Below are 21836 nucleotides of genomic sequence, written 5' to 3'. Positions count from 1 at the left end.
TGATTTAACACTTTAATATAATGATTTCAGAAGACTCATTTAATATTCTATGAGAATGATAAATTATTTACTTTGTAATTTCTTAATTCTGTGAGACAACTGGTAACCAAAAATTTTTCAAAAATATTTGATTCTCTTCATTCTATCCAAACAAAACTATTATTTTAAACTAGGGGAAAAAAAGATACTTTAAGGATTCAGAATCAATTTTTCAAAATTACTCTTTCCATTTATGTGCTTCCCAAGTTCTACAAACTTTCTTATGTGATATCAATGTTCTTACCAAATAGTGAGAAGTATGTAGAAAGCAAATGAAAAGTAGTCCTGGTAAATGAAATATAATTCTGTGACCATACAGGATTTACTCATCTAGCCATCAAATGAAATGTAAGCATTTAACTAGAGAAAGTTTAGCTGAGTTATTTGGAAAATTTTCCAGATTATTGGAAAATTTGATCAGACTAAAATTAATGAAATAAAAAAATCTAATATAGTTTCAGTTTAGGTGTTTATAAAATTCTGTATACCACCAAAATCATTTCTTTTTTTAGTTGAATACTTTTTCCACATGTAACACTATATGAGTTCCCTTGTTATTTTAAATCATTTGATAATTCTCACTTTGCACATTTGAATATTTTATCTACTTTTGATAATGATTTAACTATTAATAGATAAGGTCATATATCTAATCCTGTGTTATAACTTATCCATCTTTGAAAATATATTTTTGTTCCTTATTCTATATAAAAGTTTACAATGTACACTAAAAAAGATTAAAATATAAATATGTCAGTGAAACAAAGTGGATCAATGTCAACAAATGTTAAATGTCAGTATACTAGCATTTAACTTATAGTCAATATTAATATGAATGGGAAATAAATCATTATCATAAATTCAAAGAATCAGCAAATGGAAAAAGAATCAATAAATGAACTGTTTGATTTTTATTTCCTTAATTTCCCTCTCATTCATTTATTCCCAATGATCCCTCAAAAAGTTCTTAATAATAAATAATAATAAATGAAAATCTCACATTATGAAAACTTCACACTACTGACTATTGAAATTTCTTTAGATTATAGAGCAACATACATACATCTAGATGTAATTGTTCTGAAAATACCAATGTATTAATTCAGTGAAAGGATGTTTTATGATTATGTGGTTTCTTTTCTCTGAATTAACTGATTAGTTAATTAAATTTCCAGATTAGATGGCTATTTTCAGTTAAAAGTGATAGCATGCTTTCTAGGCTAAAGAATAAGTCATAGCTGTTTTGTTACAAAAACTAAAACAAATATTCCAAAACACTTTTGGCCTCTTTTGTGAATAATTATCACAAAGTTTTCATTGATCCCATATTCTGAGTTTAGAGTAGAAGGATCATAGCAATTCTTCATTTGCAGCAAATTTCACAGTACAGTTAGAAGTGGAAAAAAAATGAAGGCAAAAAATATCTGACTCATTTTTAATTGTTGCTGTACAGAAGGAAATGTACTGGAAATTAATTATACTCTCCAAATTATAACTCACTTTATTATTCCATCCTTAACTCACTCTGTAGTTGAACACTCCATACCTAAATTTAAGGGTAGTTCAGCGAAATTTTTCATTTAGGTGACCTCATGTTTTCCCATGTGGAGGAAAATCTAGTTACATCCTTATTTACTTGTGTATAATCAAATTGTTTTGTCAATATTAATAAATATTTTGAAATTTTGTCACAGGACAATATTCTAGAAATCTTAGAACTATTGCCCAGTGGTTAAAAGTGGTTAAGGTATTCTTGATCTTGATTATATCTCAGTACCCTCTAAGATTTGGCCTCTACTTGTGAGAATTATATTAGATAGTCTATATAAAGCTCTAATCAAGCATGAGGGGGGACATGGATGAAAAATTACTTAACAATTACAATGTACATAATCCAGGTGATGTTTACACTAAAAACTCAGACACTATTTCCATAAATGAACTAAAAATAAAATCCTAACCCCCCATTGACTGAACAGACCTCTCTTGGCCAAAGGACCCTAGAGAAACCTTAAAATTAAGTTCCCAGCCATGATGGGATGGGAGGTCGAACACACATCATTTTACCCCTCCCTAGCTAATGACCATCAGGCTTTATTTCCTAAGATCCAGACCAGCATTCTTTCCTGATAAAAGATCAATCACCATGAAGTGGTTTCAGCAGTCTACAGGACAGGCCAGAGAGTGTTTTTGTGTCCTTGTTTCACCTTTTTGACATTGAGGGTGGCCATTTTTAAACATGGACCCCATAAAAGGACAGAAAGCCCCATCACACAGGTGCATAGTTCTCTTTGCATAAATATTCGCAACTCCTATAGTTTGTTATATATGTATATTTAGCCACCTCATTCAGCATAAAATCCTGTTCCCTTTGTCCCTCCCTTGAAGCAGCTTTTCCCGGGTTGTGGCTGGGAGCCTTGTTTTCCAGCCTGCCAGAGTGGCCACCATATAAACTCAGAATTACAAATCTGATTATTCTTTTCAGTTAACACATGTAACAAAACTGCACTTGTACCCTCTAAATCTATAAAACTTTAAAATATAAAAGAAAAAAATGTTCTGAGCACATTTTCTGGGCAACATTCAAGAAATTTCTTAGGTTTAGGAAATTCAAATTTAAGAACGTTGTTCAGAAATGATCAGCTTATTCTATTTTGTTATTATTAATAATAACATGCAATAAAAATATTCTAATCTAACTTCAGCTCGATATTTAGAAAAATACTCTGTGTGACCAAAATAATAATTTCATCTTTTTGCTGTTAAATTACTTTTTTATATAAAAATGATGTAAGTTTCTTTTACAGTAAATGCATTGAAAATTTTCAGCTTATACATTTGAATATTTCTTCTATTTTCCTGATAATTTATTAATGGAAACTATTCTTATATTTAGTTATATATACATAAATATATATTTGTTTTTATTGTAAGTGAATAAATAGCTGTTAGGGTTTTTTTTCTCTTCTTCATCTCCAGAAAAGCAACTTTAACCACTATTTAATGGAACTAGCCATCTTTATGTCACTTAGTTATATATACTTCTTTACTATCCCTCCATTATTTTTGCTTTATATAATTACTAAATTTTTTTGCTACATGAAGAGCACCAACCACAACTGTTTTTCAAGTTACTACCACATCTAGCTTTTAACCTACCAGCTATACAGCCAGAATCAAAAACACCATGTCTTCCGAGATTCACAAAACTACTGAAATCACCGTGGTCTTTAGTAAATGTCAGAAGCCTGCAGTATGCATATATATTTTCTGTTGTCTTTGCATAAAAGCCTTTAGAAGGCAGTGACATTTAGGAGATCAGGGATTAGATACTACAATCTACTTGCAGTGGGAGTTATTAAAATGTTGAGCCAGCTTTTCAGAGTGGCAACAAGAACTGTGGAATGTGTCTTTGCTATTTAAAGTGAGAATGCACGTCTTTGATAAAATAGTGTTGATTACAAACAGGGCACAACTGTGACTAGCCTAGGAGAAGAAGACATTTAAGCAGCCATTTAATGAACATATGACAAGCAAAAATTATTCTTTTAGATATGGAAACATCCTCACCTTTATGCCTCAGTGTTTGAAATTCCATAGTTGGAAAATTATTTTTTTAGGCTGTGGCAATTTGTCTACAGCAAACACTTGCCTACTGGAGAATTATGTATTAAAGAGAAAAGCATGTATTAAAGTTTCTGACAAGATATTAAAAAATTAGCACAGGCTAATAGGTATGATGATAGCCACCTCATTGGACAGGTGAAGCCTAGGGAGGGGAACGTTGGAAAGTCCAACATAACTGGGAAAAGTGAAGACAGGTATTAGGCAAGTACCTTAGCAGAATGGCGTAAAAATTAAATTATAAAAATAAATATGAAACATTCAGCCCAATGCTTGGCACAGAGAAAGTACTTAGTAAAATATAGTACAAATAATAGCAGAAGTGATTATAGTAATTATATCATTATTTTTTGAAATGTCCATGACAGATCATCCAGGAAGATACTGGATGTAGATTCACAACCTGATGCCATAAACTGAAGGTCTTGCCATATTTACATGAAGGCCAATCATTCATACAAGGCTTGCTCTCTAAACATAACCTTTTCCCCAAATACCTCAGTGATTTGACCTCTTCATAACTGTCATACTTACATGACATTCCCCACAGGACTAGCTATAGAGCACAAGAAAACATTCCATAGCTAACCACATTTCTAGCAGTCTTTGAAATAAAAAAACAAGCAACTTTGGTTTTAAGATATTTTTTCTTCTATAAAGACAAAGAAAGAAACACAAAGGAAAGAAACACAAGGAAAAAAACTAACACAACACTTGCAAAGATTTAGTACAGTCATGTGCAGGGGACTGGTTCCAGTACCCTGGCTGATACCAAAATTCATGAATACTTAAGGAAGGCCCTGATCTAAAATGGCATAGTACTTGCATATAACCTGTGAAAGGAAATGAATAGTCTGCCTACTTGGGGCTTCTACGAGTTGTTAGGCCCTGTGGAAGATTGACTACGGAGACAGAGTCAGAGAACTTGACCTCTTAATTATTGGCCTTTTGTTATAGATTAACTTCCTTCCTTAATTTCTTGTTCCTGGCTCAGACCAGATAGTGCCTAAAATAAAAGACCCCTTGACTGAGATAAAAGCCTCTTGACTATTATATCCTTAATGTTGAATGTTAGTTATAGCCTTCTCAAACTGATTGCCCATAATCAATCAATTTGCTGTAACTATGCACTAACCTTGTGTGGAAAATGTTGAAATCCTTTTAAACTTCCCCAGAACTTACCTATATAAATGACCCTCAAACTTCTCCACTTTGGAGCACTAATACCATCTTTTGGAAGTTTGTGTCTTCCCGAGTGGTGGCCATCCCAAATTTTGCACTCAAATAAATTCAGTGTTTATTCATATTGTCTGAATCCCATTTTTAATGTTGACAAACCTAACCACATCCTCCCATATACTTTAAATCAACTCTAGATTACTTATAGTATTTAATATAATGCAAATACTATGTAAATAATTGTTATACTATATTGCTTTTTACTAGTATTATTTTATTGTTGTGTTGTTATATTTTTATTATTCTTTTTTTCAAATATTTTTAATCTGCTGTTAGTTGAATCTGAGGATACCAAACCTGTAGATACAGAGGGCCAACTGTAAATCTAAAATATTTGTCCTAATGTATAATAAAAAGTAAAGGTATATTATTAATACTAGAGCAATCCTGGGAAACATGTATAATCGTACAGGTATAAGCATTATTAGAGTAATCCTGGGAAAAGGCAAGAGAATTAACAAAAATAATAGAAATTTTAATAAAACACAATTCAGAAACAGAGAGCATGAGGAATTTGGAGGCATTATGGAACTTCTCTATATCTTGGCTGTGGTAGTGGTTACATAAATCTATTTATGTGCTAAAATTAATAGACTGTATACCAAAAGAAAACATAATCAATTTTACTTTAAGATAATTTATAAAGTAGAATTTTTAAAAGCAAAACCAGATAATTCAGTACAGTAGCAGTTACAAAATAAGAGAATAAAACCAATAAATTGTCTGTTAAAAATACAGCCAAAAATAACCTGTTCAGATGAGCAATGGGATATATAAAGTAAATAGGAATTTACTTAATCAGCAATGTGTTGATTCTGTGTGACAAAGGCTATCCTATTCAATAAAAAGAAAAAAAAGACTTAAATAAATTGAAATTGTGCTGTTGGAAGAAAAAAGTTAATACTGTTCTACACGTTTTCCCCATATTGAAAAAAAAAATTCAGTGGACTCTCTGGAATATTTTTCAGTTAACAAAATAATTTTCCAAGTTTGTCTCAGAAAAATCACATAAAAATAGTAAAGAATTAGAAATGATATTTATAATATGTGAAAGAATTGTAAAACTATATTTAAATAATATGAAAAAAGCATAGAAAATAATTGAAAATTAATATGAGACTTGAGAATAAAAATTCAGCACAGACCAAGCATTTATAATAACTTAGAGTATTATAATGTAAATATATTACTTGAATTGGCAAAAGGGACTTTGCAAATGGAATTAAGGTTGCGAATCAGCTGGGCTTACAATAGGGAGAATCCAGTATAATCAGGGTAAGCTCAATACAATCATAAGAGTAGAAGAAGGATTTCGTAGATAACCAACAAACTAATTCTAAAGTTTATATGGGATGGCAAAAGATCTAAAATAGCCAACATAATACTGAAGAAATAAAGATGAAATAAATAAAGATGAAAGAAATTTAAGATGAAATAAATGTGGTTATATGTGGAAGTGGAAAACCCAATAAGAAAGATAAAATTAATGGTGTAGAAGAGGGAATGGAGAGTTACCAGAGTAAATGCCTGCAGTAGGAAGGAGGAGATGGAATCTGGTACACAGGTGCAGGGGTTGACTTTTGTAGAAGTGTCAGGTCACCCTGTCTTAGGAGAAATTAAAGGAAACTTGGTCACAGATGCAGGTGTATAAGCAGTTGGAGAGGTAGGAGATTAAGGAATTTTCTGCTCCTTTTCCCAGTGAACCAGGAAGCAAGACAATAAACTGAGAGTGAGAATGGGGAAGAATTGAGGATTGAGACCATTTTTTTCTATTGTCTGAATATTTTTACCATGTACCTGATTTATATTCATAAATCTTTTAAACTTTAATTACTATAAAAAGTATTTTAAAAATTTAAATTGATCTAGACTCCCTTGCATTTAGGGTTCCAGATATCTTTTGGATGTTGCCCATTAAATGCACTCATGTGAGCTTTGAAATTGGATTAAGTTAATTAGGCGGAGAAGCACTAATAGGAAAGACTTCTGTTTAACTAGGGGAGATTTGATAGGTACACAAGGATTTTGGATCATGATCTTGATCCCAGGAACATGGCTAAATTGGTAGTATTTTTCAGACAGCAGATAGCTAAGGACAACTCCCTTGACAACCTAGGTTTCCTGTGGTATTCTAGGAGTCATATCTTGATACCCAGCCTATAATGTGCTTTTCAATTATTTTGAGAGCACCTAATACCCTAAATTAAATTGTGTTTTGTTTAAAATAACTAGAATGGCTTCTGCTTTCTGACACAGAATATCCTGATTGGTATACCAAAGGACTATTATCATTATAGTCAGAGTGAAATCAACTGGTGATAAGATCAAACATACAACTAGACATCATAAAAATTTGCTAGGAGTTACCATGAAGCTCTAGAAGAAAAAAAAATGAAATCCTCTCATGACCATTTCCAATGAAAATAATTAGCTTTCTTTTGTCTCTCTTTACCTAATTGTGGAAGAAAAATTGGGAGTTTAATTTCTGTCAAAATATATTTAGAAGTATAATATTTTCCTCTTAATGACATTTTTCAACTCTTTGATATTTTCACAGATCTTGAGTTAACAGCCATAAGCAATTTATGAACATGCAGTAGAGGAGTCACTCTGTTACTTAAAACCTTAGAATGGTTTTGGTAATTGTGGAAAAATTAAAATTCTTTATAGTTATTTTATAGACCATATATGTTTTAGACCCTATACTATCTCCAACTTTAAGTCTAATCATTTTCACATTCACTTGCTATATTTAAGCTAACTTGGACTTGATTGTATTCTGCAAATATCAAGTTCATTATTATCTTTGAGTTTTTGCACTACCTGTTCCCTCAGTCTAGAATGCTCTGTCCCCAGATGTTTATATGGTTGGCTCTGTCAGTTTATCCAGATAGGCAAAATGTCAGCTCATCAAGAAGCCCATGCTGATGACTAAAAGCAAATTGGTTACCCTCAACCAAGAGTCACAATTTTTCACTTCACTTTCCCTTATAGTTTTTTTCAGATCAATACCTCTTCCTGAAACCATGCTATTTATTTCCCATTTTAATGGCTGTCTATTTCTATTAGATAGTATTAATACCTCCAGGATAGCAGTGATTTTATCTATCTCATTAATAACTCTTTCTCCAACGCCTAGAATAGTCCTCCTCAATAAATGCTGTATTTCAGAAATAAATAAATCAATTTCAGATGAAACTTCACAGCCTTGATTTTCTTTTTCCTTTTTTCTCCTTTTTTCAGGCCATCTGCTGATTAAACAACTTCTTTATGGAAGCTTTCACTTCCTGGTTGCGAAGGGTGTAAATCACAGGGTTCAACAAAGGAAAGATCACTGTGTGGAAGAAAGAAACCACCTTGTCAGCTGGGAAAGCCCTGAACGGGCGAGTGTAGATAAAGATGCCAGGTCCAAACATAAGGAATATAACAATGATATGGGTGGTGCATGTGGATATGGCCTTGTTCTTCCCCTCAGAAGAAGACCCTCGTACGCGGCAGAGAATGACTGCATAGGAGGCCAGAAGACCCAGGAAGCACAGAAGGGTCATCAGGCCACTGTTGAAGACCATCAAAAGCTCCACCACAAAAGTATCAGTGCAGGCCAGCTTGATGACCTGTGGAACATCACAGAAGAAGTTATCCAGCTGGTTTGGGCCACAGAAAGGCAAGCGGAGGATGAGGGCCACCTGGATAACAGAGTGGACAAAGCCCCCAAGCCACAGACCCAAGAGCATTGCATAGCAGGCTCTGGGCTTCATGACAGAGGAATAGTGCAAAGGCCTGCAGATGGCAATGTAGCGGTCAAAGGCCATTACAACAAGGAGCAATCCCTCCCCTCCTCCAAGGAAGTGCAAGAAAAAGAGCTGAGTGATGCAGCCTCTGTAGGAGATTACCTTCTTCTCAGAGAGGAAGTCCACCAGCATCCTGGGAGCCACAATGAAGGAGTAGGATGCATCCAGGAAGGCCAAGTTGCCCAGGAAGAAATAGAGGGGAGCCGTGAGCCCTGGGTCTGACCTGATGGTGAGGATGATGAGAAAGTTTCCAGGGAGGATGATGAGGTAGAAAAGTAAGATCAGCACAAAGACCAGGAGTTGCATCTCTTGAGACTGGGTGAGACCAAGGAGGATGAATTCTGTCACCACTGTGTTGTTCTCCCTGTCCATCTCCCTGGCCTGCACATCAAAAAGTAGAGTTTATTGCTATTGCTCTGTCTTCCATCTAGATCCCAGTTCTTCTCCAGCTAAAAAGTATTTCACACTCAATCATGTCAGCTAAAAACAACACTTCTCAGCCCACTCCTATCCTGGGTAATCTTCATACCCATCATTTCTCCAAATTTACACTGAAAACCAAAAATAAAATGCTGTTCCCTAAGACACATTCTTATTCTCATTCACGCATGCGCTTCTACAGAATTGTTTCCCACTTTAGGAATCTAGCATCCTCCACTTTGGGATTTTTACCTTCTTTAAGTCATATGAGAAGTTTCCTAATGGAGATACGATCTAACTTCAGTTATTAAGGTCTTTGAGATTTTGTGGTTATACTGTGCTTGAGGCTTAGCTCTTTTCTTGGGATTAGACCTTTTTCTTCTCATCCACACAATCCCAAAATTTTATTAGTTATTTATTTCCTTCATTTCCTGTGTAACTCCCAGTTCCTAGCTGGTACCTCTCTTCCTCTGTATTTTCTCATGAATTTGCATCTGGTTGTATCCCCTGTGCTCTGATATCCTTGCATACACCGACCCCCAGCTGTTCACCAGGATCCCAAGCAATAGCTCTACTTCTCACCTAACATAAAGACAGTGCCCCAGTTGTAACCCTGGTTGAGCACTGCTCCTCTGGCCACTCCACACCTTCATGTAACTTTATCAGCACAATTAGAATTTCAAATACTAATGTAATACTAACACATTTCTTTCCATGTTCCCAGTATGATATCGAACGGAGAGCCTTTCAACAAACAATATGCTGTGATATAAAAGTTGCAAGTATAAAATTTAAAAATTCAATCATCTCAATTCATAAAAGCATAGAACAACTGTAAGTAACCATAGATATTGTAGTCTAACTCCTTCATTTCAAAGAGGAGAAAACAAAAGCTACTGTAGTTATGTTACTTAAGTTTAGAATGAGTTTTATATTTTGCTCTGATGGATAAGTAGTACAATAATGTAAGTGTGTACTATTCAGTTTAAATAAAGAAATTTTTAATCACAGCTTTAATTAATGAATGCTTCTTTTCATGTACTTGAATAATTAAAAATAATGTTACTAGCCTAAAATTACTCCTGTACTGGGTTGAAATTTGGACATTCAACCCTGTCTAAATAAAAAAATATATAGTGCATAGTGGGGACAATTTAGATTTAAAACCCAGCCTTTAGTGGGGTGTGCTCATGTCAGAAGGTGCACATGATGATCCATTGAGATCTGAAAAGAAGATAGTAATTTATATATATATATATAGTGGATGCATATCATTATATATACCACAGCATTTCATTTTTTTCAAAATTTTCCTTTTTAATATTTTTAATGCACAATGTATTAATAAAAATTTTACTTTCTAATGTTTATAATGTATGAGTACTATGGTATATACATATATATATACTTTATAAATATACATGCATGTATTTAAGGTACATACCCCAAAATATTTTATTACAGGAATAAAATTTTTTTAAAGTTTGAAAATTGATGGCTTACAATGAAATACAAAATGCAATATACAGCACTATTCCTTGTACTATTTAACTAAATGGCACATTTCTTTTAAATAAGTGCTGCAGAATATGAGGCGCCGAGATGGGAAAATCTGTGACAGAAAGTGCTACTGGGTCAGTACCTAAAAAAGAAAGACAGCAAGAGAGAGGGATGAAGGAAAGAAGGCGGAAGAGAGAAATAGAAAAGAAACCAAAAAACAATAGCAAAAAATATATAATGGCTTCTTAGGGTACATATTTCAAGAAACATTAAAACTATCTGCCTTATGTACCCTTAAGCTGAAGAGTGTGGCTAATAGAGATTTCCAGGTGTTACTAGAAGCCACGGGTAGAATTCATGAGAGTCATACTTCAACACATCAGGATATGTATGTACACAAACACCAAGTAAGAGGAGGGGCTGGTCTTGCTGTCTCAGGGGTGACAGAGGCAGAAGAAAGTCCTTGTATAAATGACCTCCGCAATTCAAACCTATGTTGCTCAAGGGTCAACTGCACTTGCTCTTAAGTATTATGCATACCACATGCTCACACAGAGTGATTTCTTGATGTGTCACTGTTTAACAATATCTCTGAGACACTGGAGGATTTCTGAAGGTCTTTGAGACTGAAACTCTGCCAGTTTCCTATCCTCACTCCTGGTTTTCCACTGCTGCCTGACAGATGGGATTCTGTACTACTTGACATATTTGACCCACTTGCTTCCCCATCCCATACCCATCTCCAAACCTTCTCTATTTTCTCTAAATAGTGGTTGTCGTAGACCCAGAGACTATGCATCAGATGAACATTCCTCTAGGCAAAATAAAATAAGCTTCTACCAAAAAAAATTCAGAAATTATGGCCCTCATCTGAGTAAAGCTTTCCACTTTAGCCACATTAGCAGGGAAAGTGCTGTCAGAAGAAGCTGAAACAGAAATCCAAATCCTCCTCACTGTATCTCTAATCTTCCTTGCCATTTCAACTCGGTAGAAATCCATCTGACTCTGCTCATGACACACTACAGGGGAAGGGAAGATGGAGGAGGATGGCTCACCACATTGTTAAGGTGGAGACACACAAATATCTTCAGGCAACACAGTGTGTGCACGCCTGGAGCCCAAACCGTGGTCAGACCAGCTCCTGCAGGCAGGTGTGTAGCGATCCAAGGTGCTTACTCCCCCATCTCTCTTTGAAACAGTTCCTCATGCTTCCTTTCTTATTTTTCCTTTTTCCCCCTTTCTTTGTTTTTTCATTCATCAACAATTTATTTTCTTAAGTTTTCTTCTAAGTTTGATTGTGATTTCTTTTCCCCTATTAACTTACCTTTTTTTCCCTCTCATTTTCTTTCTTTACCTATTTATTTTGCTTCTCTTTAGATGTCGTCTTTTCTGATTATCTCTTTTTTCTCTCTGAAGTTTACCCATGTTCTTTCACCCTGAAATTTTTACCGCTACACTTTGTCCTTTAGGTTCATTGTTACGCTGTTATACCTCAAGCCTGCCTTGTTAATACACCTAAAAACAAAAACCAAAAATCTCATTGTTCTTTCCTTTTCCAACAAGACTGAGCAAAGTATATGCTGCCCACCATCTTTCATTCTAAATATTTGATCTACAAAATAAAAATATGTAATTCACTGCACTAGTAACCTTTTACTTTTAAATGGTATTTTTCTTGCAATTTGCCAAATGTGAGCCACTCTTCAATTCCTTCTCATCCCATTATAAATATTTGTTTTTGCTTGTAAGTAAACCTGATAAAATGTGATGATTCACCTTTCTAAATCTCGTTAGTATTCTGTGAACTCAAATAAAATCTTAACTCCCCAGCGGACTGAATGGACCCTCTCTTAGCCAAGGGGACCCCAGAAATGCCCTAAAGCTGAGTTGCTGGCCATGAGAAGGGAGATCAGACATGCCTCCGTCATGCCCGCTTCCCTTCTCAGAGATATCCTTTGTAAGTCATTAACAGATCTAAGGCTGCACAAGACACAGCTTAAACCATACCTGCAGACCATTAATTTACTCAGCAGATCACTTGAGTTTCAGTGGCTTGTCTCTGATTAACAGACATCCTTATCTTAGGTTGAAACATCCCAAGCCTTTAGACAAAGCTTCATTTCCTTACCCAATTACAAATCAAAGATTCTTTACACCCACATATAACCTATAACTTCACCCCGCCTTAGGGATATTCCACCTTTTGGGGCCAAACCGATACCAATGTGTGCCCTCCATATATGGATTTAGGGTCTCACATGTAATTCCTGTCTCTATGAATGTGTAAAACCAAACCATACAGACACCAGGGTACATTTTCTCCAGACTTCTTGAGCCCATGTGCTCCAGGCCAGGTACACACATTTGGCTCAGAATAAACTTCTTTAAATTATTTTACAGAGCTTGGATCTTTTTCCATTAACAATTCTCATGAAATGAATGTATTTAAAAAAGATTCAAAAACAGAGGTGCAATGTCTGTCACTATACTGATTGAAGTTTTTGAGTTATTTAAGTATAGAATAATAAGCTTTACATGTCCTAAAAAATATGAATCAGACTGAAAAACATAATCAAATATTTAATTTATACTGATGCTGGATGCATAAAGCACTACCAAGTTTATAATACTCAGCCAGAAAATGCCTTCATCAATAAAATGCAATGTCTACATTAAATGACTTCTAAATTCCCTTTAAGTGTCAGCTTTTCAAGTTGTGTAATAACATAGATCCCTGGTTTGGGAATCATTTTTCTGATTCTCATGCCTTGCATTGGCAACTCACTTACAGTGTGATTCTGAGAAAGTCACTTAGCTTTCAGAAGCCTGAGTTTTCATCTGTCAAATAGAATGATGTATTAACTATTTCAATCTGATGGGGGTAACATGAGGATCAAATGAGGTAATGATGGTATAAATGGTAATTCATTCAAGTATGCTTAAATCAAAGTTAACCCTGACAATATTTAGATCTTAGGAGGCAGCTCTACTGAATGGACACAATGCCACTAGATCTTCTGTCAGTGTCTTTGGGTAAACCCTGAGGTGACCGTAGCTGCATAAATCTGAGTAATAGACTAGATTGTGGAGGTTCAGTAAAGCCATCATATAAAATTGCCTGTAGAGCCAGTGGTTTATATATCAAGCTTTTCTCAGTTTCACAATATTCTTTCCCTCAAAGCCCTAAGGATGAATGAGAGAAACATAGGCAACCAAAGAAACTCTCATACCTGCTGAGTGTGGAAATGAAGAGGTCAAGGACTTATCTTCTGCAAAATCATAAAATCTGTTAAGTTTTTCTCTGAAATCCTAAGCCTGGCCTGTCTGCATCTTCCTTCTTTTCCCCTGTACTTTATAAGGAAAGTAATACATAGTGGTCGTTTGTATGATCCTCGGTTTATAACACCAGATGTCAGCTCACCCAAGGAGATGGATAATTCACTTTACTATGATAACAGAATTAATGGTTTTGTCTGCCATGAAAGCAATTCCAAGAATCAAAAGCACATGGAGATCTATTGGGAGAGATGATAGCTAGTGCTCCACTGATGAACTTAGACCTTAACCTTTGGCTATTCCTGCAGGTACTCTGACTTCTTTTCCCCTGCAATCCAAGGTAACAGATGAACCAGTAGAATAGTTGCAATATTTTTCTATTTTCCCCTTTTTCTTGTTTCTTGTAAATATGAAGGTACTCCAGAAATTTGAGATCCAGGGGTTTTATGCTATTTGCACAAAGTAGCCATCCTCTCCTTCCTGATGAGAGGGTAACTGACCATTGCCATTGTTTATAAATATTTGTAATCACATAGGGAACTTCAGATTATGAAAACTACTCTCTTTATGTTGTATTGGAGAAAGTGCTTTTGGGATTTGAAGACTGTCACAACCACTGAATGCTTCCAAAGGGAGTTATTAGATTAACTATATTAGCTATCAACTGAATTTGGCAAAGGAAAATACCAGAGCTTTGTAAGAACTAATTTTTACATAAAGCATATACCACATAATACCACACTGGGTTAATCCCGAATTCTAAAACCCAATCTTATCAGTGAATAAAATAGAACCCTAGAACGTTGGGAGAAGTTGATCTCCATCTTATAATATAATTCAAAATGAGAAAAAAATTAAATAAATTATTAGAGAATACTGAAATATATCAAGAAAGAAACAAAAGCCAGGATGAGGCAAAAAATATGAGTAGACTATCAAACTTTTCAGTAAAGACTTCATCAATATTATTTATTCTTCCTGTTGCCTCAGGTTCCAATATGGTTCAACATGGCAGTTACTAATCCTGCCTTTGTTTAAAGTTTGGTATTTTGTTCCTCATGGAGTTTTAAGTTAATTTTGATTTTTTATACAGAAGAAATGAAGTACATATAATTTAGAAAGGAAAAAAGAATTAACATAATGTCTTCCAGGGTCATTTATATTGTCACAATTGTCAAGATTTTCTTCTTTTTTATGGCTCAGTAATATGTTATTCTGTCTGTACCACATTGTCTTTAGCCATTCATCCATCAGTGGACACTTAGGTTGCTTCCATATCTTAGCTATTGCGATAAATGGCTAAAGACAATGTGGTATAGACATAATAACACTGGAATTCCATAAAAAGAGGAGAGAGAGAATGGGACAGAGAAATGTCTAAAGAAATACCTGCCAAGGGTTTCCAACATTTCATAAAAACATCAACCCACATATCCATATGAGCAATATAAATGCAAGTAATACCACAGATACAGTTGTACTAGTGAAAGATGACAAAATAATTTTAAGATCAGCTGGAGCAAAAAGACAGATCAGAGGAACTAAAATAAAAATGATGGCTGACAAAAGTTAGAAACTCTGGAAACCATAATGAAATTGCATTTTCAAAGTTCTTAAAGAAAAAAAACAAAGTTTCCTGTTACAATTCTATACTCAGTGAAAATAAACTTCAAAAATAAAGGTACAAGGACATTCTTGCCTCTTTTTATGGAATTCCAATTACATATATATTTAACTATTTGATATTTCCCCAAAGAATATTTACACTGTTCATATTTTTAAATATTTTCTTTCTCTCTGTCCTTTATTTGGTTATTTCTTTTGACTTATCTTCACATTCATTAGTCATTTTAATGAAGTTCAGTTCATGTAAGTAATTTCTTTTGATTTTAAATATTATTATTTCAATTCTAGAATATCCATTATATTTAGTTTGCTCTGTTTCCCTAATAGTCTTGTCTTCTCAATTTATGTTTGTCACTTATTCAATATATTCATAATAGTTTTCTAAAGTCTTGGTCTGATAATGTTTTTAGGTGACTCAACCACTCTCTTAAGTTTTTTGTTAATAATACTCTTTTTTGGTTTTTCTTTCAGTTTTTTTTGTCATGGATTCTGGTTTTTTTTCATATTCTTAATACTTTGGATAAAAATCTCAGTGAAAGAGGAAGAATAACTAATGGATGTGATGAGCATTGTAGAGGAGAAGAGCATGCCTCTAATCCTTGCTTGGGTGAGGCAATGACATAAAATATATCCAAAATGTTTGCACCCTCCTAATATCCTGAAAAAAAAATTAAATTAATTAATTAATGTTTGTCATGTGCAAAAAAGAGGAAGAATAATATTTAATTTTATTTTGTGTAATATTTCAGTGAGTGAAATCCTTTTACTCTCTCTAGAAGTTAAAATGAGGATCTAATCATTCAGATTTCTCCAAAGGTCCACTTGAGTTAGGGTTTGTAGTCATCTTTAATTAGGTTGTATTTATCTTTGGTTAGTCTAAACCTCAACATCTGGCATCACTGTCACTAGGGAACTGATTATATTTGATCTTGCCCATATTTGAGCTAGCAGGGTTGAGCTAGAATATTGAGTCACAATTTAGACAGTTTTCTTTCCCTTTGGATTCAACTGTGTAGCCCTTAACATCCAAGTATTGCAATAACAGCTAAGACTGTGAAAATTCCTTCTGACCTTCATTTCTTCTTTCACTGCTCCTTTTCTGGGAAAATTATTGGTATAGGTATTAATGGGGAGAGGAGGGAAGAGATTTCTAAAAGTGAGGTATTTGATTTTCCATTTGGAGCTTTTCCACATTTTAATCTGTCTGCATTCCATGTATCATTAAAAGCTCAGCTTTTTTCCCCTCATCTCTACAATATATCCCAATCTATGTTACAATCCCTCCTCCACTTGTCCAGATCAGACTAAGCTCTTGCACACAGGTAGGGAAGCTGCCATAGCTCTCTGCTCATATAAAAACCTTGCCCTTTCCAGAGCTCAACAGAATAAAGCTTCATTGCTTCTTCTCCTCTTTTGATAGTCTCCTAGAAAAGCGTAATTTTTATTCTGTACTTTTATTTGGTTGATAGGACATAAGCAACATTCTTCTAAATGCTAACCAGAATCAGTGGTTTTTATTCATGTGGTTTATTTTTGAGGGTAAAGTTATTTTTAAATTTATAAACCTTTCCATCTTTCCTTTGTTAATTGCCTATTAGACTCCATTGCTTATATTTCCTTCTGATATGTAGTTATTTAATATTTATTTATGAAAATTATTTATGTATTAAGTTAAATAACCTTTTGTCATGTACATTTTACATTTACAAGTGCAATTTCCTTAGTTCATATCTCTTTTAGTTTTCATGCATGGATGCTCTCTTGTACAATACTAGGGTAAGGAGAGAACATTTAATTCAATTTTCATTCAAACCTATAATTGTGCAGAAAATAATCTTCAGAAACATTTAATAGGCATATTTTCAGCACTCTTCTCTCTTTTGCCTACACATGAATTTTTATAATTTTTATATGTCAAATATAACTGTGATTTTCTTTCCATTCTCTAGTTTGTGTGTCACAAGCCTTTCTCACCTCCAAGACTGTAAAACTTTTATCCTATATTTTACCACCACTTTGTCATTATTTTGTTTTGTTTTGTGAAGATACTGTCAACATATAAACAGATTTGGCTGGAATCTCTGCAACTAGCATTCCATATTCTATCAAATGTATTCATATAAAACTTGAATTTTGAGGAAAAAAAATAATTGTAGAGAGAAACAATAATATGAGAGGCACTCTCTATCGTTCTCCTCATCCCAGACATGGCTAATGTATGTGTTCCTGTAATCAAGACCTGGGAAAGTGACTTTGGGTCCTCCCAGTCTCCTGGCTATTGCAGGGACAGGTCACGCAGCAAGTTAGTTCTACAATGTTTTTCTAGCAATCATTTCTGGATTCCGAGTATAGAGAATGGCCTTCTACCCTTGAAAAGATTTTACAAGTACCTAGTTTCTCACACTAAACCTACCATGCGTAAAATAACTTGAGTGATTTATGAAATCTACAACATAATCTGCAGTACTAAATATCAAATAATAATCACAAAGCTCTGAAAAAAAATCAAGTGAAATAATTTCATGACATTTTTCCATGAAACCAGTCAGCTCACTTTCTTATTTCTCTACCAAATTGTTTTTTTTGTGTGTGTGTGTGTGGGGGGGATTGTGTGTGTGTGTGTGTGTGTGTGTGTGTATATATATATATATATATATATACACACACATATATATATATATATAGACAGAGAGAAAGAGAGGGAGACCTTTTCAAAACATACTTGGGACATAACATTTGGCTTTTGATGTTTTACACTTTATTAATCTCTGCCTAGAATTTTGATAATGATGCTCTAACCTCCAGAGGAAAAAATTATAGATTAGCCACTCCCTTACTTAAAATATTAAAATATATTTTACTGTAATTAAAATATAATAAATATCCTTATCTCAGCCAAGATCTTAGTTATCTGACCATGACAGATACAAAAAATTTAACCCTCTAATCTCTCTCACTTACTCAGTATATCCTAACCACTCTAGGATTTCTTTTATACTCTTTCAATGTAAAAGATTAACTTCTCATTATGCATAAATCTTCTTCCATTGCTTGCAATAGTACCCGAATAATGAGAGGTACTCAGTGAAAAACAGTATTTTTTAAATGAATGAATGAATCCAGCCAGAATTCTCCCTTCTCAATTTGTCATTATAAAATCCATTCAGCAGACCACATGCCGACTCAATAACCTCTTCATGGAAGTTTTCACTTCTTGGTTTCGAAGGGTATAAATCACAGGGTTCATCAATGGAAAGATCACCGTGTGGAAGAAAGAAACCACCTTGTCAGCTGGTAAGGCCTTAAAGGGGCGAGTGTAGATGAAGATGGCAGGTCCAAACATAAAAATAATAATAATGACATGAGTGGTGCATGTGGACATGGCCTTGTTCTTCCCTTCAGAAGCTGACCTACGAACATGGCAGAGAATGACTGCATAGGAGGCCAGAAGACCCAGGAAGCACAGAAGGGTCATCAGGCCACTGTTGAAGACCATCAAAAGCTCCACCACAAAAGTATCAGTGCAGGCCAGCTTGATGACCTGTGGAACATCACAGAAGAAGTTATCCAGCTGGTTTGGGCCACAGAAAGGCAAGCGGAGGATGAGGCCCACCTGGATAATGGAGTGGACAAAGCCCCCAAGCCACAGACCCAAGAGCATTGCATAGCAGGCTCTGGGCTTCATGACAGAGGAATAGTGCAAAGGCCTGCAGATGGCAATGTAGCGGTCAAAGGCCATCACCACAAGGAGCAATCCCTCCCCTCCTCCAAGGAAGTGCAAGAAAAAGAGCTGAGTGATGCAGCCTCTGTAGGAGATTACCTTCTTCTCAGAGAGGAAGTCCACCAGCATCCTGGGAGCCACAGTGAAGGAGTAGGATGCATCCAGGAAGGCCAAGTTGCCCAGGAAGAAATAGAGGGGAGCCGTGAGCCCTGGGTCTGACCTGATGGTGAGGATGATGAGAAAATTTCCAGGGAGGATGATGAGGTAGAAAAGTAAGATCAGCACAAAGACCAGGAGTTGCATCTCTTGAGACTGGGTGAGACCAAGGAGGATGAATTCTGTCACCACTGTGTTGTTCTCAATCTCCATCTCCTCAGCCTACAGAACATCAGGGAATAGTGAGTTGTTTTTTTTTCTGTCTCTTTCATCTAGTTCTTGAACTGAAAGTGAGATATGCCATATTTATTTTATACCATCTCTCTCCACAACCTAAAAAAATCTCTTCTACTTTTATGCTTCTATATTTCAAAAGTGACAACTGACTCCACAGTCTTTCTCCTGCTTCAGTCCTGTGCTTCTATTTAACTGTTCTGTCGTGTGGGACCCTGGGAGGCCACTGCCCTGGATTTGTTCCTGATGTGCACGAGGCATATCAAATTTTTTGTAACTTTGAAAAAATTTAACCCTAGTTCTCAAAGTTTTCAGGGCTTTTTGGAATAGGGAATGCGATGGGATTGACAGCAAAGAGGAATAACAGCACTTTTTAATGTGACAGAAATCTTCCACTTTTTATTATAATTGTTATATGTGTCTATTTATTTGCCAAAATATATTGAACTATTGAACTCTACAGCAATTGGTACAATTTATTATATGTGAAAAAAAACCTTAGAAATGTTGATCTAAATAATTTTTGAAAAGCTGTACTTACAAGAAATATTTCTATTTTTTCTCTAGAACATCAACCCATCAGCCTGGCCTAAATGAAAGACTCGTCACTCTGGAGAAAACAAATCTGAGGCTTATCTATATAGTGGTTACCAAATTGAGAATGTGCTCACTCTAGAGGCTGTACCTCATAATTTATTGGTATCAAAACAGTAATTGTAGAATTTCTATACACATACTAATGTATCCCATTCTTTGAACTTCTATTTTGGAAAGTTTTATACTTAGGTAGAAACATAGTATAATTGAATACAAAATATACAAAGAAAACTCAAATGTTTCTGGAGCATGATTGAAAATAGCATGTGGTTGAGATAAAACAAATTTAAAAGGTAAAGACCCTTAAGCTAGAATTAAACACTACAGTGTGATACAGAACAAAATTTCACATGCTTGCAGTTACACAGCACATTTATTTTAAAAAAATTTTGTAGAATATAGAGTGTAGAGTGGAGGGAAAGAGGGTTCATTAACTTTAACCGAAATGGGAGACAGAATTAGGAGAGGGAAAGAAGGAAAAGAAAAACAAGTAAGTCCCAAATTAAGAAATTAAAGGAAACATTTGCAATGGCATATCTATTTGAAACATCAAACTATCTGCTTTTGTATATCTAACTTGAATAGATTAATTAATAACAGAGGTTTTCATGTATAGTTAAAATTGGTAATTGTGAAAGAGAAATGCCTTACATCACATAGACACATATATGTGTATAAAAACGCACATGAATGCACACACACACTGTATGCTAAGGAAAACCGAAGTATAAAATTTTACATATGGTGTTATCTTTCTTCTTTTCTTTCTTCCCTTCTTTTTTCTTATTTTTTTTTTGCATTTAGCCATGTTTTAAATTTAATATTTATCACTTCTGTCCATAAAACCTGCTGTTAGAAAGGCAAATCAGGAATCCTTCTCTAGTTACTCCTAAGTTGTGTAAATCTTTCAATGTAAGTATGCAATTGATTATTTCACACTCTCAAAAATTGATGATGTATTTAGGTCATAGAAGAAACTTTTTAGTATCTCTGAGGTTATAGGTTATAGGTTATATGTTCTTGCACTGTGCCTTGTATTTTATTCTCTATCATCCACTTCCATTCTCCTATTGAGTCCTTAACGTAAGGGACTCACTACCTTCAGACACCTTTGATTCTCTCTGCTCCTTTTGTGTACTTTCCTCTGTGCTCCTTTGTGGTACCCGTGACTCTCACATCATGCTCATCAAGGATGCAGAGACTGAAGGTACATAGACATAAGATGCATATTCCTCAAGGTAAAATGAAATCCCTGCAAAATAAAAGCACAGAAATCTTTGCAAAGACAAATTTTCTGTCCTAAGTATATAAAGAGAAGGACTGCTGTTAGTGGAAATTGAAATAGAAATCTGAATGCTTTCCACTACCTCTACCCTACATTTTCATTTCAGCTGATACCAAAATTCATCTGATGTTTTCAGTGCTGGAGCAGCACAGAGGAGGGAAGAGTGATGGAGTGCACACACACATGCCATGTAAATGCTGCACTATGATCATGCTTGGAGTCCAGGCTTTTGTTAGGCAGCTTATGGAGCCATTGTTTGGAGACTTGATCCCCATCCACAGGCACTAACTCACCCATTTTTCTTCTTTATATTTCCTCATGTCTCCTT

At 34.8% G+C, this 21836-nt stretch overlaps 2 protein-coding genes across 2 annotated transcripts; both read right to left on the bottom strand.

The window, feature by feature from the left end:
* Positions 1 to 8134: 8134 nt before the first annotated feature.
* Positions 8135 to 9065, bottom strand: LOC123621631 (olfactory receptor 4N2). Its single transcript, XM_045527510.1, has one exon. The coding sequence runs from the start codon at positions 9063 to 9065 to the stop codon at positions 8142 to 8144; it is 924 nt and encodes a 307-aa protein (XP_045383466.1). The 3' UTR covers positions 8135 to 8141.
* A 9613-nt stretch (positions 9066 to 18678) lies between these two features.
* LOC123621625 (olfactory receptor 4N4C) lies at positions 18679 to 19605 on the bottom strand. The gene has a single exon (XM_045527499.1). It carries the CDS (start codon positions 19603 to 19605, stop codon positions 18679 to 18681), a length of 927 nt encoding a protein of 308 aa, XP_045383455.1.
* Positions 19606 to 21836: the final 2231 nt, after the last annotated feature.

Source organism: Lemur catta, chromosome 1 (assembly GCF_020740605.2).
Source record: "Lemur catta isolate mLemCat1 chromosome 1, mLemCat1.pri, whole genome shotgun sequence".
Classification (NCBI taxonomy): domain Eukaryota; kingdom Metazoa; phylum Chordata; class Mammalia; order Primates; family Lemuridae; genus Lemur; species Lemur catta.
Note: the sequence above shows the minus strand (reverse complement) of the source record. Positions and strands in the feature narration are given on the sequence as shown.

What these genes read in the sequence shown, in the direction of transcription:
- LOC123621625 (XM_045527499.1), bottom strand. Translation starts at nt 19,605, where the DNA reads ATGGAGATTGAGAACAACACAGTGGTGACAGAATTCATCCTCCTTGGT.
- LOC123621631 (XM_045527510.1), bottom strand. Translation starts at nt 9,065, where the DNA reads ATGGACAGGGAGAACAACACAGTGGTGACAGAATTCATCCTCCTTGGT.